Genomic DNA, 17,094 nt, shown 5'->3' with positions numbered 1-17,094 from the left:
CATGGACAACTATGTCAACTTTACAACTTGAGGACTTCAACTGGTAGAAGTCCTGCGCCAGCTATGCTGGCTCAGGAATTCTGCCAGTTGGAAGTCCACAAGTTGTAAAGTTGCAATCATGGCCTACCCCTGCACAAAAGAGAGTATATGTTAGTCACCACCATCCTTAATTTTCTCTGTGTCCCTCCCTTGTGTGTGTCTTCTAGTCTTCCATACTCTTATGTTGTTGAAAGTGAACAGCTGCTTCCAAGGTTTCCTATAGGCGACTTGGTACAACTGGTCGCTTAGGGACCATAGGAAATTTTAACAGACCGCTGAAATGGTTCTTACAACCTGGTTACAAAGTTTGGAATGCCAGCCACTCCCCCGCTGTCCCGCATGTCGGCCATTCTGTAACTGACCTGCCTTTATGGCAGTTTGCGGTGTCCCATGGTCACACAAGTGCGTTTTGGCTTTTGGCCAAAACCCAGTACAGGTAATCCTCAAGTTACAACCACAATTGAACCCAAAATTTGTGTTGCTAAGTGAGACCTTCGTAAAGTGAGAGTTGCCCTATTTTACGACTATTCTTGCCAATGTTGTTAAGTGAATCATTGCATGTATTAAATTAGTAACACTCGTCAATCTGGCTTCCCCGTTACTTTGCGTGGCAGAAGGTTGCAAAAAGTCATCACATGACCCCAGAACACGGACATAAACATGAGTCAGTTGCCAAACGCTTGAATTCTGATCATGTGACCATGGGGATGCTGCAACCGTCATAAGTGTGAAAAGTGGCCACAAGTCACTTTTTTCAGTGTCATTGTAACTTCCAACAGTCACTAAACAAACAGTTATAAGTCGAGGACTATCTGTGGGTATGACAGTCCAATTGGGGGCTGGATTGCAAGGGGCAGCAGGGCAACAGCTATGCTTCATGGTCATCGTCCATCAGGTGCTACAGCATCTTTATACTCCATGCTGCATTGTTCACAATCCTCAGGTTTCCTAAAAATGCCCTAATTGATTCATGAGTATCGAGCCAAGTTTCAATACAAAACTAGTCATTTATTAGGAGCGCCATTAGGCAAGGCCTTTTTGCAGTCAGATCGGAGCTTTGAGTTATAGCTGAACTTTACCCCTGTTCGTTCCCCTCACCCCCGTCAGTCTGTGTCATAAATCACATTCCCCAATGAGGTGCACCCCTCCCAAGCCTGCTGCAGTAATCTGAGATCTTACTCTAACTGAAAGTATGTGCTCCTCCCCACCCCTTCCCTCACCATGACAACTTTAGGAGTTGACACCTCCATCTGGAGAAGGGAGATATCTTCAAGATGGGTTATGGGGTATTTGCAGATGGGTTACGCAGTGTTTGCAGATCCTTTGTTCAATCTCATGCCTGGGAGACCAGCGGCATAGCTAAATCCAGAAGTCACTTCCTCTCCCCCCCCCCCCCCGCAAATGCCACCAAGTCCACCTTAAAGCCAACAGCCGTGTTGAAAAACCCCACAACTCTCCAAAGTGATTTTGTGTGACATTTATTCAATGTAAGATGCAGTTGCTCAACATCTGAAGAGTAAAATGATTAAAAGAAGTTTCCAACACAACGGATGTACAGAGTTCATGATATCTAATAACCTGGAAGGGAAATAATCTTGATGCCTTTAAAAGATAAAGAGAGAGAGAGAGAGAGAAATGCACTGATTCTGCCAGACAATTTCCTATGGCCCATGCTCAACAGACAGATACCAAATTAACAGATGGAGGAGATGAATGCCACTAAGACAGTGTCTGTCTCAACCTTGGCCACTTGAAGATGGGTGGATTTCAACTCCCAGAATTCCCCACCCATCTTCCAAATGGTGAAGGCTGAAAAACACTGCACCAAGCCAGCCCAAAATATCCAACAAGGCAAATAAATAAATGCATCAGCAGTTGTGTTCATACTGACCCAGGAGCGGAGGCCAAAATAAAACAAAACAAAACCGCTACTCGGGCTGAAGCCCACTAATGGTTTCCCACCAGTTCAGGACCCAGGGTTCTTCATAACTTCCACCTCAGCTTAGTGGCATCAAATCCATTTTTTGGGGGACCGTCTCGTCTAAAGGCAGTCCCCCCCTAACTCCCGCTAACCGTTCTGACCAGGACTGGCTAAGCAAAAGCCGGAGAAAAGAAAGGGGACCACCAGGATATACACAAGGCTCACGGGACAAAGTCTGCAAAGGGCTTTGGACAGCAACCAGGCCCAGCAAGGTTCCCCATCATTCACTTCAACTTTTGCAGATTGGCGACTCAGAAGGGTCACATTTGGTCATTAAGAATCAAACACAACAGCTGATCGCGCGAAGCCTCAAAAAGGGATTCGACCTGGAAAAGAATTTGGCACGACAAAGCTGAGAAGGCGCAGCACGGAAGCGGGACGGCAGTGGAGGGGGAACAGCAGGATACTTTGGAGTAGACAGGAAAAGGAAGGGGGGGAAGGGAGGGTTACCCCAGAACAGCATGGCTCTAAACAGCGGGAAGTGGCTGGGGACACCAATGCCCCACATGCCATGCTCCCCAACCCCGGTGCGCGTCAATGGGTCTGGAGTGAGCAGTTCCGAGTCGGCCTCCCCCGTGGAATGGAAGTTGCATAGCAGCAGCAGCAGCAGCCGGTGGAGTCTTCGTACCGTGGCCAGCGAGCGGCTCAGAGTCCGCCGACGTGGGTTGGAGTGCTGGGCTGGTTGAGGCCGATGGTGGAGCACAGCCAGCCCGCGAAGTCCACCTCTTCCGCTTCCGATCTTTTAATGAAAATGTGGACCTGGAGAGGGGAAGAGACAATGGCAACAGCACTTAGCCTTGTGTATTGCTTTAAGGTGCTTGACAGCCCTCTCTAAGCAGTTTACAGAGTCAGCCTCTTTGCCCTGAACAATCTGGGTCCTCATTTTACTCACCTCGGGAGGATGGAAGGCTGAGTCAACCTTGAGTTGGTCGTCCCAAAGGTGCTCTTCGAAAAGACAAGTGGACTTTCTGGCTTTTCTTTGAAGACGTTTTGCTTCTCATCCAAGAAGCTTCCTCTGCTCTGACTGAAGATAGATATCTATCCCCACCATCCAGTCAGAGCTGAAGAAACTTCTTGGATGAGAAGTGAAACGTCTTTAAAGAAAAGTCCACTTGCCTTTTCAAAAAGCACCCTTGGGACAGCCAGGACCTGAGAATATCCACAGACATTTAACGATACACCTTGAGTTGGTCAGAATTGAACTGCTGGCAGTCAGCAGAGTTAGCCTGCAATACTGCATTCTAACCACTGTGCCACCATGACAGTAGAGTAGAAAGAATGGAATAAAATGGGATGGGATATGGATAAAATATGGACTGGACTAAGAATAGTGCTCACACTTAGACTTATATATCGCTTCATAGTGCTTTATAGCCCTCTGTAAGTGGTTTGCAGAGTTAGCCGACAATCTGGGTTTTACCAGCTCAGAAGGATGGAAGGCTGAGTCAACCTTGAGCCGGTCAGGATCGAACTCCTGGCAGTGGGCAGAGTTAACCTGCAATACTGCATTCCAACCACTGCACCACCAGAGCTCTAAGTTGCAGAAACACAAGACCGTTGTATAGGTAGTTCTCAACTTACAACAGTTCATTTAGTAACCAATAGAAGTTACAACGGCACTAAAGTTACTTACAACCATTTTTTTCACACTGCCTTTGCGGTATCCCCATGGTTGTGTGATTTACATTGGACCGCTTGACAACCGACTCACATTTATGACGGTTGCAGTGTATCAGGTCAGGTCCCCTTTTGACTCCCTTTTGTGACCTGACAAGCTAAGTCAGTGGGGAATCCAGGTTCATTTAACAATCGTTACTAATTTAACAACTGCACAGATGAAAGGTTGTAAAATGGGACAAAGCTCACTTAGTAATTCTCGCTTAGCAACAGAAATGTAGAGCTCAATTGCGGTCATAAGCAGAGAACTGTGTGTAAACATGATCAGGGAAGTATTGGGGTTACCAAGCAGATAAAGCAAACATTCCATAAATGCTACTTTATTGTTCAAGGGTATAATAACAGAAAGCTGAGCCTGCTCATATACTCAACAGAACAAGGAGGGGGTGTTTTTCTCTTCCTTCTTCTTTCTCTTTTCCCACCTGCAAGTTTTCTTCTTTTTCCTAAATGTTTGCTGCATGGTTGAGCTAGATTATATTCTTCTACAACTGTTTCTCTCAACCTTAAAAACTGTTTTAGATCAGTGGACTTCAATTCCCAGAATTCCCCAGCCAGCATAGGAGTTGAAGTCCTCACATCTTAGATCTGCCATGGTTGAGGAATACTGGGGTTGGCCAGTAATGAAAGGTCTTCGCCATTCACAAGTAGCTGCCTCAGGGCTCTTGCCTATCACAGCTACCCCAAGGGAACCATCTGGAACTTCTCCAAGGTTGAGTTCCACAATTTACTTAGCCTGGTGATGTCTCCCTTGGACGACTCCTCAGATTCTTCCTCCGAGTTCCTGGCACATCAGGAACGGAGTTAATTAAAGACTCTGAACAGCCAGCCGAAAGAGATTTACTCGGCTGTGGACAGCTTGCAGGGGTGGGCGGTCAGTGAAGAGGAAGAAGAGGAGCTGCCTTCCATACTGAATCCGAGAGCACACAGGGCAGAGAAAAGACAAGAGCAATGGAGATCTGCCAGATTACTCTGGAGACGGCCCTTCCCGTTTTGATGGGCTGCACTAGAAAGCTATTTATTGCAGAGGGGAACAATGTGTTTGGTTTATGACTATGTGTGCTTGTTCTTTGTGCTTCCTCCTTGACTTTGTACCTTGGAAACTCTGAACTTCTCTTGCAAAGTGAGCTCTCGTGGGTGTATTTCAGTTTGGCCAGGTGGATTTAAGTTTGTTTGGTAGACATATTTATTGGAGCAACTTTCAATCATTTTATGGACTATTGGCCATTGCCTTGTGGACTGATCTTGGTCTGCTTGTGGCTGGATTTATTTGGGACAGTGCTGAGGCTGGGTGAAGGGAATTGCTGGGGAACATTAATGAACTCTCTAAACTACACTTATGTGTGTGTGAATGACTGGGGCAACACAGGTTACTAGATAAGCCATTACCAGGGGTTTCACAATTAACTCAGGCTTAGATAAATGGAGAGCATTTATACAACACCCTAAGTCTACTCCAACCAAATCAGGATTAAAAGTAACCTCATTTGGAATTTGTGCATGTTGACTTTCTAAGTTTTTAATGAAACCACTTTAGCATGTTAAAGAAACCAGTACATTCCAAGGGGAGGAATCCTGCAATGTGCAGCTTTCAAAAAACCAGGAAGAATTCACTCACCATAAGCTGTTTTAGATCTGCTCTCTCAGCCGGATTCTTGATCAAGCTGTCAAAAATAAAAGTTATACATTGCAGCTGATGTATGGGAGACCAACACACACAAACTCCCCAATCATGGTTGCGGTATATGTTAAATTGGAGGCCTGTAATTCTGGATTCCATGCAAAGGCTGAAGGAATGACAAGCCAAAATGCGAAGCTTAAATGCATGGTCCAACTTTCATTACGGTCCCAGACCAGAATAAAATTAAAACATTAAAATAAAACAAACAGCAGAAGAAGATATAAGAGTGTATTATAATTAGGGATGAGTTCATTGATGGATAGCCAAAATCTGCCTAATTTTACAGTGTAGCAAAATGTAACTATGCTCAAAGAAACGATCATATGTACCTAAAAGAGGTAAGATTTTGATGATGATTATATATACAGTATATACTAGCTTCACGACGAAACTATGTGATCAGACTCTGCAGGAGAAATTTGGTTCACAATCGACTCAGTTGACTCAGTGGTCGGTGACTGAAACACATAAGGGAATATCGCTCCTGCCATCTTGAGTCCAGAAACAGTTCCATAGGAGGAAGGTGTAGACATTTTGGTGAGGTACCAATGTTAAGTACTGTATGGAGCCCCAGACTGCTCCTGAGGAAAGGAGTGGAACGCCTGCCAGTTTGAACTGAGGTAACAGAATGTGAGGCAACCAGCAGTTGGAACAGAGTTCTTTTCAAGTGGGGAGGGAGAGTAGAACTTCTTAGCATCAGAGCGTGTTAATTACTGTATAAGAAATACTGATGATCGGATGGTCATTTTGAAAAACGCTTTCTTAGCAAGCACCTAGAAGCCATGAGGAACATACATGCCACATTTCAAGTTTGTAGGCTTTACGGTTCTGGAGATTTCCTGATGAGTGAGTGGTATTTGCCTTTGTATATATCGAAGAGAAGGATCTTATTATATCCAGTGCAATCTAATAGGACATGAGCTATGGTTGCAATGGACCATACTAGGGGTGCAATCTTAGCTTAAGCCATGGTCAATCATTCCCACATTTTATTTGAATGAAATAACATCAGTTTTGGATTTTGCCCTGGCTTTATCCACATTGCTGGAGTGTGCATCCCAGCACATGGCTCAAAAACTATGTGTGGCCATCAAATGATCCCCCCTCCCAAATCTTAAAAATCATGTCATCATGTTAAATTGTGAGCAAGTGTAGTCCAGAAGGGCACAAACGGGCCTCATTTTATTAATTACCAAAATGTCTTTTCAAAGAGACTACCCCCCCCCCCACTGCATTTTCATTGCCCTCCTCCAAAGGAAACAGTTTGGAGACCAAACTCACCATTTGTTCACAAAGTCTTGGAATTCTGGACTGAAGACTCTGCTTGGCAGCTTTGGAGGGGGCTGAAAGCAACCGAGGGACAAAGGTGAAAAGGGAAGAAAAGATCTTGCAACGCAGAGCATTTGTTCACTGCGTTTTTAATACCGCCTTTCTTACTCTATAAGTAACTCAAGACAGCGAATGTACCTAATAATCCTCCCTTCTCCAATTTTCTCCATAACAACAATAAACCTGTAGGTTGGGCTGAGAAAGAGGGACTGCCCAAAGTCACCCAGCCAGCTTTCATGCTTAAGGCAGGACTAGAACTCTCCGTCTCCTGGTATCAAGGCCAGCACCTTAACCACTAGGCCAAACGGTCTGTCTGTCTCTTTCTTTCTTTCTCTCTTTCTCTGTCTGTCTATCATCCATCTATCTATCTATCTATCTATCTATCTATCTATCTATCTATCTATCTATCTATCTATCTATCTATCTATCTATCTATCTATCTATCTTACCAATCTACAGTATCTATCTTCTCTACCTGCTATTGCAGGAGTCACAATTATGTCAGTCTTTCATGACTGTTGATTATTTAAATGCTGCTCCATTTTCAAAGACTCTCAGCAATTTTCCAAATGCTGTAGGGTAGGGTAGAGTAGGGTAGGGCGGAATAGTGTAGAGAAGGGTAGGGTAGAGTAGAGTAGTGCAGTGTAGTGTACTATCGGGAAGTGTAGTGTAGTGTGTAAGGTAGGGTAGGGTAGAGTAGAATAGAATAGAATAAGAAGAAAATTAGGAATAGAATAAGAATGAATAGAAAATTAGAATAGAAGAGGAATGGGAAGAAAATTAGGAATAGAATAGAATAACTTTATTGTCACTCTGAATGTACACTAATTGGCCTACATTAGAAATGAAATTCCGTTACATACAGCTCTTCAAGGGTCACTACCTCCAATTTTACACTACATAAATATTGCAAGACAAAGAAATAAATACAAAGTTATGCATATACCCACATATATGACACACAGAGAAACAACACAGTCTACATGTTTATGGTGAGAAGAACCAATCTTGTGAGTTTACCAGATGGATGGCCTAGGGAACAAAGCTGTCACAGAATCTGTTAGTCCTGGTGGAAATGCTACTAAAAATTAGCAGAAATGTGGGAACTAAATGAAGTCAACCTGAAACAGGTCCTTGAGGAAAGATGCAAGAGATTCGCAGGTGGAACACCAAGAGGGAAAAGAGTTAAATCTGCCTCTACTCAGCAGAGAGGGGCCAACAAACCATCTTGGATTCTGTTCTGACCTAGGCTTCCTGAGCAAGCATAAATCACAATCTTAGTCCCCAAAACCCTTTTTTATTTATGCGGCTGTAAATTATGGTCATTCACAGTCCGCAAGGCTTCATAAATAGTCTGTGAAGGTTCCGACAGATGCCTGCTTGAGTTGCCACAGTCTTTCAGGGGAATGTTGACAAACACCCACCTTATCTCCCTGGGAATCATGCCAGAGACCTAACTGCCAAATGCAGAGCAGGACTAAACTTAGCACAGAATCAAACAGAACTTTTCAAAGCTTGAACTGACCAGATAAACGAACTGCTTCCTGCAAAAGCTCCTGTCCCGTCCGCTCCTCTTTTATGTCTTATGGGAGGGGCCAATCATCTCCAAGCTTTACTCCTGAGTAAACCCTGTTTTCTTAATGGTTCTTGCCTTTTGGCAGCTCTGCGCATGCACACACTGGGAACAGGCTCCTGCTGTTCTTCTGCCTCGCTGATGTCAGACTCCGGAGGCAACAAATAACTACCAGATGGCCTTGGTCCTCTCTCTGCCTCCGATGCAGAACCCTTGTCCGAGCCTTCCCCAGCCTCCAGGACTGACCCATGTTACTCCCCAACCTCCTTACTGTCCTAATATGCTGCCAGCTCTGCTGACTTCTTTTCGCATCCCAGCATCAGCTGCCTCTGACTTTAACGTTGCCACAGAAACGGGCGTTGCAACTCATGCGCCGGTTAGAAGAGCAAGACGTTCAGCCACACAGGGAAAGGCTGCTTCACTTTCAGATGCACCACTAAAATAACCCTTTTTTTGAATATCTGGTCTTGCTAAGACCTTGGGTGAGACTGTCTATCTCACGTGAGATGTCATCCATCTACAAAGATTTTTGGGGGAACATCCCAGCCATTGCTTGAACCTCATTGGGGGTTCTGAGCACTGCAGAATGGAAGGGGTCCTGGAGGTCACTGTTCTGACCCAGCTCCCCAAACACAACAAACCCTCTGAAGTGAACTGAAAGATTCCTTTATTAGGAGCCACAGCAAAAAGTTTCTCTCTCAACGGAGGCTAACAAATCTGTCTGGCCAGAAGATGAATAATTGTCTGCCATTATTCATCTCCAACCCCTGCCTTTTATCCCCAGAGCTAGGATGGGGTCTCACTAGCAGCAGTGGCTCTTCTGTCCCAAGGACCGGCCAATTGATTTCCACTGCTCTCCTCTCCTCTGCTTTCTGCACATCCGCACGTCAGGCACTGGACCCAGCTGTTCCCCCTCTTCCTCATCAGCCACCTCCAGACCTGGGGGCTGTTGACTCCCCATCTGAGGGCTGACGGACAGCCCAGGCTCTGCCTCTGTCTCTGACAGCTCCATTCCCTCTTCCCCCTCAGAGCTCTCAGGTTGCCCTGATGCTGACCCTAACTCCCAAGCCTCCTCCTCTGCTTCGGCTGCTGGAGTGGCCAGTGGCCGATAGGCCACAACAGACATCTATCCAGGGCAGGAGCCAATCACGACAGCATGATTCCAAGATGCTTCTTACGATAGCAAAAACCCTTCTGATGGCAGGAGACAAAAAAGCAGAAGACTCACTATTCCACTCACCTCGTTGACAATGTAGTCCAGGAGCTCAAAGATGGCCATAGGTGGCCGGCTGTCTGAACTGTAGGCTGAAAAATGACAATACGTCAGCAAAATTAATTTCACTCTTTGGTTTATAGCTTATTTTTCATTCTTTTCTGATGAGACTTATTTGCCTCCAAAATTCGTTCAGTGGGAGGTCTTGAAATTTCTTCCAGAAATGCTGATGAAGATAGTGTAGGTTTTGTCAGCGAGTGTTTGCTAAAAACAAAATGTTTTTCAAACTCAACAACCTTGAGATGTGTGGACTTCAACCCCCAGAATTCCCCAGCCATCATACATAGACCAAGTTCCGGGTAGTGATTAAGGCGCTGGCCCAGAAACCAGGAGACTCTGAGTTTAGTCCAGCCTTAGGGATGAAAGCTGGCTGGGGGGCTTTGGGTCACTCCTGCTCTCTTAGCCCAACCCATCTCACAGGCTTCTTCTTGTGGGCAAAATAGGAGGGGGAAGGTGTGTTGGGTATCTTCGCCATTTTCAACTAATACAAGACGAATGAATGAATGAATGAATGAACACTGACAGGAGAATTCTGGGAATTGAAGTCCACACATCTTTAATTAGCCCCATTTGAAAATCCCTGGCCTAGACTGTCAGGAAATCTTGGCCCTGTAACCAAGCAGGGGCTGTCTGAACGAAAGCAAAGCCTTGGTAGAAGCAGGTGTGGGCAGTGGGAAGAAATGGCCCCTTCACTGAAGATGTTTCAGCAGATCGGAAGACCCAGTGTCAGCCTCTATATTGCTTGCTTGCTATTGGCTGTCATAGTAAGGGGAGGGAGTGGTATTTGGGAGTGGAATCGTCTGGTGGAGACATTTTGAAAGGGGGAGTTTTGTTCTCACCATCTTCTGTGCATGCTGAAGGCTCGTGCTTGGGTTTGGTCAAAGCTAACTGTTTCTGCATATCTGCTGGATGAGGCCACCTGAAGATGCACCCCACATGACATCTTTGGGAGCTGGAGATTGGACATTGGTTGGGATAACCAGGGGGAGGGATTTGGGTAAATGTTTGATATGTACAAATTCGTGCTTTTTTGCCTCAGATCTTGCTTCATCTTCGCTGTTTTCATTTCATATCCAGTAAATGTACCTTTTCTCTAACTAATTGGAGTTGGGGGTTTCTTTTCTTGGATGCTGAAGGAGGCACGCCTGACATTCAGCTCCTAGCTCCAGTCCATGCTGGAAGGATCAGGTGGCTTTGGCATGGCCAGCTCTGCCTGTGCCCACCTATCCCAACATGACTGCCATACCCACAACACCCACTGGCCTTCCTAAAATCCCCAGTCACAATTCCCTTCTCAAAGGAGTGGTCCGTTTCCAGCCCCCAAGGTGGCACTGCCAGTTGGTGCCCTCTTACCGCTCATGGGCCGGCCTGGCGTTCTCTGCCGCGGAGACGTCTCTGAGACGGGATAGTCGGCTCCGACAGGACAGCCGAACATCAGCTCCAGCTCCTTGCCATCGGGCGGAGGGATGGGGTACCTGCCGATGGCCATCTCGACCAGGGAAAGCCCCATGCTCCAGATGTCCGACTGCACCGAGTAGTGGGTCCCTTGCAGTCTCTCTGGCTGGGGGAAGACAAAGAGAGAACGAGTGGCAATGGTGGGAAAATGTGCCTCGTGCAGCAGCAAAAGCCCGTCCAGTCACAGCATGGAAAGGGAGATGTTAAATGTTGACCCTGTAAAAATTGAACTTGAAGACATACGTTGCTAAACAGAAAACAGATGGAAAAGAAATGATAAGTTGATTTGTTTCTAAAGAGGAGGGGGGAAATGATATTGTTTATATATATTAAAAATTAGAAATGGGAAATTATGAGAAGAAAAGTATATGGCTAAAATTGGAAATAATGGAAATATAGTGTAGAATGAATGATGTGTTTTTGGAAACATTAAAGGGAAAATCCGGAGAACATTCTATTCGCAAAAGAATTTTTTTATTATGTAACAATAATAAATGAAAAAAACTTTTTATTATAAAAAAGGAAACGGTGATGGAGGGAGAAAAATCTGATAATGTGAAACTAGATTCCACTTCTTCAAACCTTTAGGTTTTGTGGCCAGGGTGTGGACTCAAGAGTTTGAAAACTTATCAAACTCAACAATGGAACTGGGGATTCCATAAATACCAAGCAGAGTGGCCCCATTTTGGTCCTTCAGATCTTCTGGCTGTCATCATATCAACCCTGAAGCTGGGCTGACCGAGGCCATTTTGAGACTTCAGTGCTGACACACCAAAGAAGAGGGATAGGGATAGGGAATAGAGGTAGTTGGGTAGTTGTAGCCAAAACAAAATACTTTTTCATGGGACCCAAGGACATTCCTGCAGGTGCTTGGAAGGAGTGGACTGGAGTCACCTGGCAACTGGACAAGTATCCTGATTGGACCGTGTGACTGATTGTTTTGAGAAAGTGACAAACTTTCACTTTTAATTACGTAGGAAACTCTGAAAATATTCAGAGTTGTTCCACCAGCCTGTGCCAATATGACATATCCAATAAAGCCATCCTTTGAGGAAATTGCCTGCCTCGGAGTTTTGTTTGCTATGGGTATGTTACTTGGAACCCCAACACATCACTGTAATGAAGCCCATCCACCTTGTTGCATTATAGACTTCTCCATAAGGTGTCCAAACTAAGAGCTTGGTCATTTTTGCCTTGGGTGAGAATCTCGGGTTGATTTATTCTACAATCCATTGGTGGCTTTTCTTAACCTATCCAAGACTCCCTAATCTACCAGACTGAAATTTCCTATGAAGTTTTTTAAAAATTCCTTAATGGGAAGCCCATCCATTGAAAAACCAGGTGAGCCTTTCAGCATTCTGGAACCTTCGGCCCCTCTGGAGACTTCCAAGGATCATTCCGTGGGGGGAAATGGTGGCTGGTGGCAGCCTAGTGGTTTGATTAGAAACATGCCCCAGATTTCTGCCCTGAATTTGCAGGGGAACAGGAAGCATCCTTGTTATGTGCTTTTGACTGCCCACTATGGCAGTTGATTTGTGAGAAGGCTAGACTCCATCTCCAGATGTACCACCAGCCCAGGAAGCTCTGGACTTCAGCCCCAATCGTACTCCTTCCACATGACTGAAACTCTCCAAAAGACAATATCATAGTATCCCAGCACTGGAAGGGAGGAGGTTGGAGATCTTCTATCTAGTCCAACAGCTTGCCCAAGGCAGCAGTTCTTATACTATGTCGGGCAAATGGATATCAAAACTTTTATTGGAAACCTCCAGTGCTGGAGCCCCCACAACCCCAGGAGGCAAGCTGGTCCACTGATTATTACATCTTCTCACTGTCAGAAAATTTCCCCTTACTTCTAGGTTGTATCTCTCTTTAATGATCTCCCACCTGTTACTTCTGGGCCTGCCCCTCTGGTGCTTTGGAGAATAGGTTGACCATCTCCCTGTGACAGCCATCAAGTAATGGAGGATGGTTATTCTGACCTAGACTTCCCAAGATCACGAAGCAGACTCCTTGTCCCAATAAAACCCCTTTTTACTAAGCTAATGTGAATTCCTCTCATTCACATCCAGCAAAGTCCCGGCAAACAGTCTTTCAAGGGTGAATTGACAACCACAGACCTTATCAGGCTTGGAGAGCTGCCAGGCCGATATCCTCCAAAGGTAACTGCTGTAGAAGGAAATACTTGGCAAGGAATCTCTGAGAGTCACGAACAAATCTTCACACTAATTAAACAAACTAATTGTCTCCTGAAAACTCCCCTCCCCTTTTGCTCCTCTTTATTCCCTATGGGAGGGGCCACTCACCGTCCACCTGTGCCTTTACTCCCAAGTCAACCTCTGTTCCTTAGCTGTTCCCTTCTCCTGGCAGCTCTGCACATGCGCACATCGGGCACAGGCTCCAACTGTTCTTCTGCTTCACTGATCTGTGACTCCGAAGGCAGCTAATAACTGACAGATGGCCCTGGCCCCATCTCTGCCTCTAAAGCAGAGTCCTCATCAGAGCCTTCTGCGGATTCCAGGACTGGCTCATGTTCCTCCCCAACCTCCTCACTGTCTGAGTCTGCTGCCAGCTCTGCTGGCCGCTGGTGGGCCACAACAGCTATCTTGTCTCCCCTAAGTCTTCTCTTTGTTAGGCTAAATACCACTCTCTTTAGCATCTCTAAATCTCTGCCTCAAGCAGCAGCCCTGGGCAGAAATGAGAGGGCATCCTTATGTTGCACACTCCTGTGCAAAACACTTGTGCTCTTTGCAAGCAAGGAAACACTCAACAAGAGATTGATCATGACACTGAGCAGCTGTTAGGATGTCGGAATTCGACAGCAGCTATCCCACGGCCTGAACTTACCGACATGTAAGATCGCGTGCCCACAAAAGAGTTGGCCATGGAATCAATCAGTTGTCCGCTGACCCCAAAATCGCAGAGTTTGATTTCTCCTCTTGAGTTTACCAAGATGTTTGAGGGCTTCACATCTGGAGAGAGATGGGAGGAAGTGGGAGAGGGGGAGGAAAAAATGGGGAATACTTCAAATATTTTAGCTCTGGGACAGCTATTCTGTTTGGTAGCACACAAAAGATTGTAAAATCCCCCAAGCGTTCTCTCTATTGTGCTCACGGACAAAATATTCAAATCCTTAAATAAAAAGGAGTAACGCATCGGATATACAGGGGGTCCTCGACTTACGGCCACATTTGAACCTGAAATTTCTGCTGCTAAGCAACAGTTGTTAAGTGAGTTTTGCCCCATTTTACGACCTTCCTGGACCCAGTTGTTAAGCGAATCATTGCAGCTGTTAAGGGTAACAGTAATTATTAAGTGAAGTTGGTTTCTTCATTAACTTTGCTTGTCGAACGGTCGTAAAAGGGGATCACATGACCCTGGGACACCGTAACATGACCCTGGGACATCGTAACGTGAATTAGGTCTGAATTTTGATCCCGTGACCGTGGGGATGCTGCAATGGTCATAAGTGTGAAACACGGTTAGATGCCACTTTTTTCAGTGCTGTTGTAACTTTGAACAGGCACTAAATGAACTGTTGTAAGTCAAGGAGTACCTGTATAGAAAGGGGTAAACGAGATTAAAATGTTAACATCCCACGGAATCAACCTTGGTCTAAGGCAGAGTCACCAGAGAACAATGTGACTTTCTCTGCTAGCCATGATGACTGACAGCCTGCTACTGATGTGAATGTTGCAGTGAGAGGCATTGCTCTAGAGCAGGGGACAGCAAACTGCGGCTCTGGAGTAGCATGTGGCTCTTTCCTCCCTCTGCTGCGGCTCCGTCACTGGTCGGCGCCATAATTTTGAGAGGAGCTTCCGGTGGGGGGAGGCGAGAGAAGCACAGTGCGCCAGGAGAGGACTCTATGGCAAGGGGAGGGTTTTCCAGTTGTCTCCACAATTGAAAGGGCTTTCGGTTATGACAGGTAGAGGAAAAAGTATGTTGCGCTAGGAGGAGACCATGGTGGGGGAAACTGAACTTCCGGTCAGCTCCAGAATTGAACAGGGGGCTTCCGGTTAGGACCTTTGTGGCTCCCGGTGTTTTCTTTCCTGTGGGAAACGGGTCCAAATGGTTCTTTGAGTGTTTACGCTTGCCGACCCCCGCTCTAGAGCAGGATCTCCAATATTGACAACTTTAAGACTTGTGGACTTTAACTCCCAGAGTTCCTCAGCCAGCAAAGTTAGCTGAGAAATTCTGGGAGTTGAAGTCCACAAGTGTTAAAGCTGCCAAGATTGGAGATTCCGCTCTAGAGGCCTCTGAAAGCAGAGAAGATGCATGGAACTTATTTAGAGACACAGGAACAGCCATCGAAATCCATTAGCATGCTAACATTATGGGATACGGAGAAAAGTATAGCCATAAAATTATTAGAAACAGATTTGGGGTTTTTGAAAGCCAGTAAGTTCCTTTCATCTTCCATCTCAGTAGGCATTCCATTCTAAACACAGTTACTGGATGAAATAGATGATCCCCCTCACTCTATTATATAGCTCCCACTATAGGACGTAAAATAACAGAGTTGGAAGGGACCTTGGAGGTCTTCTAGCCCAACCCCTTGATTGAGCAGAAGACCCTATACAATTTGAGACAAGTGGCTGTCCAATCTCTTCTTAAAAACCTCCAGTGATGAAGCACCCATAACTTTGGGTGGCAAGCTGTTCCACTGGTTAATTGTCCTCACTGCTAGTAAGTTTCTCCTTAATTCCAGGTTGCTTCTCTCTTTGATTAGTTTCCATCCATAGTTCCTTGTCTTGCCCTCTGGTGCTTTAGACCTGTGGGCATAAGACTCCCCTGTATGCCAGCTTGGATACCAGCTGTTGTTGGTATCCAAAAAGCAACAGCCAGCTCTGTCTTGCAGGACCATTTCAAGAGTCTCTACAAGCCACTCTTGTGGAACAAGACAGGATCCACCTTTCGCTAGGTTTCCTGATCATCTGAATGGGCTTCTTCCACCTGAAGTAAATCAGCAGCCAGAATCTTCTCCCTGCCTGCAGCATCTCGAGCTCTTTGGAGAACCACAGGATGACCGGGCGGGATGAGGACATGTTGGGATGCTCCTCTTCCCTGTGGGAAGGCTGCTGGTAACCAGGCAACGGCTTCTCCACCAAGACTGAAGCCTTGCAAGCCGCTCCCCCCCCCCCTTCCTGTGGGCGTAGGACACCACTCAGCAGAGCACAGCACTTAAGCAGTCATTAGCCCTGCATTAAGGCTCCCGGAGAAAGCAAGCCCATCTGCCATTCATCCCACCACCCGGGCAGGGAGAAAGGAGGAGGGGGGGCGAGTTCGAGGAAAGCAGGCATCAAGCAGCGGGAAAGAACTGCTTGCTGCTTCCACTTGTGGACGCAAAGCGCCTTAAAAACCACAAGAATGGATAGAGATATAGGTAGGTAGGTAGGTGGGTGGGTGGGTGGGTGGGTGGATGGATGGATAGACGGATAGATAGGTGGATAGATGATAGATAGATGGATGGATGGATAGATGATAGGTGGATAGACAGAAGATAGATGAATAGATGCTAAATAGGTAGGTAGGTAGGTAAGTAGACAGACAGACAGAAGATAGATGAATAGATGCTAAATAGGTAGATAGATAGGTAGATGGATGGATGGATAGATGATAGGTGGATAGATAGTAGATGAATAGATGCTAAATAGGTAGGTAGGTAGATAGATAGGTAGACAGACAGACAGACAGAAGATAAATAAATAATAAATAAATAAATCCATCCATCCATCCCTGGGCTGTGGTTTCACCCCTTCTTACCTCCCCCTAAAGAAAAGGTCATTCAGAGCAACTGACCAGAGCAGTTGGTTTTGTTTCATTCGGTGTAGCATCTTATGGGACCCTCACAGGGGAACATAGGACAACCCCTCCCCTCCTTTCCCCTGAATTGTTGGAGGTAAAGAACAAAATGAACACAACGGTGAAGAAAGTAAAATGGCCGCTGAAGAGCAGGTGTGTTGCTGCCATTTCAAAGTGCGTGGAAATCACCGAGGCTTTGAAGTTTTCAGACTCTTTAAGCACAAAGCAACATCCAGTTCCGGTACATTGTTTCTCACGGCTTCGTCAGTCTCATTTTTCTCAGCCGT

At 45.9% G+C, this 17,094-nt stretch overlaps 1 protein-coding gene across 1 annotated transcript in view; it reads right to left on the bottom strand.

The window, feature by feature from the left end:
• Positions 1 to 1,501: 1,501 nt before the first annotated feature.
• Positions 1,502 to 17,094, bottom strand: part of MAP2K1 (mitogen-activated protein kinase kinase 1) — a 52,242-nt gene continuing 36,649 nt past the window's right edge. The window contains exons 6-11 of the mRNA XM_032232904.1: positions 13,853 to 13,977; positions 10,904 to 11,111; positions 9,518 to 9,582; positions 6,657 to 6,718; positions 5,313 to 5,358; positions 1,502 to 2,779 (exon numbers count right to left, since the gene is read on the bottom strand). Coding sequence (XP_032088795.1) covers positions 2,666 to 2,779; positions 5,313 to 5,358; positions 6,657 to 6,718; positions 9,518 to 9,582; positions 10,904 to 11,111; positions 13,853 to 13,977 — 620 coding nt within the window. The 3' untranslated portion in view covers positions 1,502 to 2,665. The remainder of the gene's footprint in view (positions 2,780 to 5,312; positions 5,359 to 6,656; positions 6,719 to 9,517; positions 9,583 to 10,903; positions 11,112 to 13,852; positions 13,978 to 17,094) is intronic.

Source organism: Thamnophis elegans, chromosome 16, assembly GCF_009769535.1.
Source record: "Thamnophis elegans isolate rThaEle1 chromosome 16, rThaEle1.pri, whole genome shotgun sequence".
NCBI lineage: Eukaryota > Metazoa > Chordata > Lepidosauria > Squamata > Colubridae > Thamnophis > Thamnophis elegans.
This window is presented reverse-complemented; position numbering and strand designations above follow the sequence as displayed.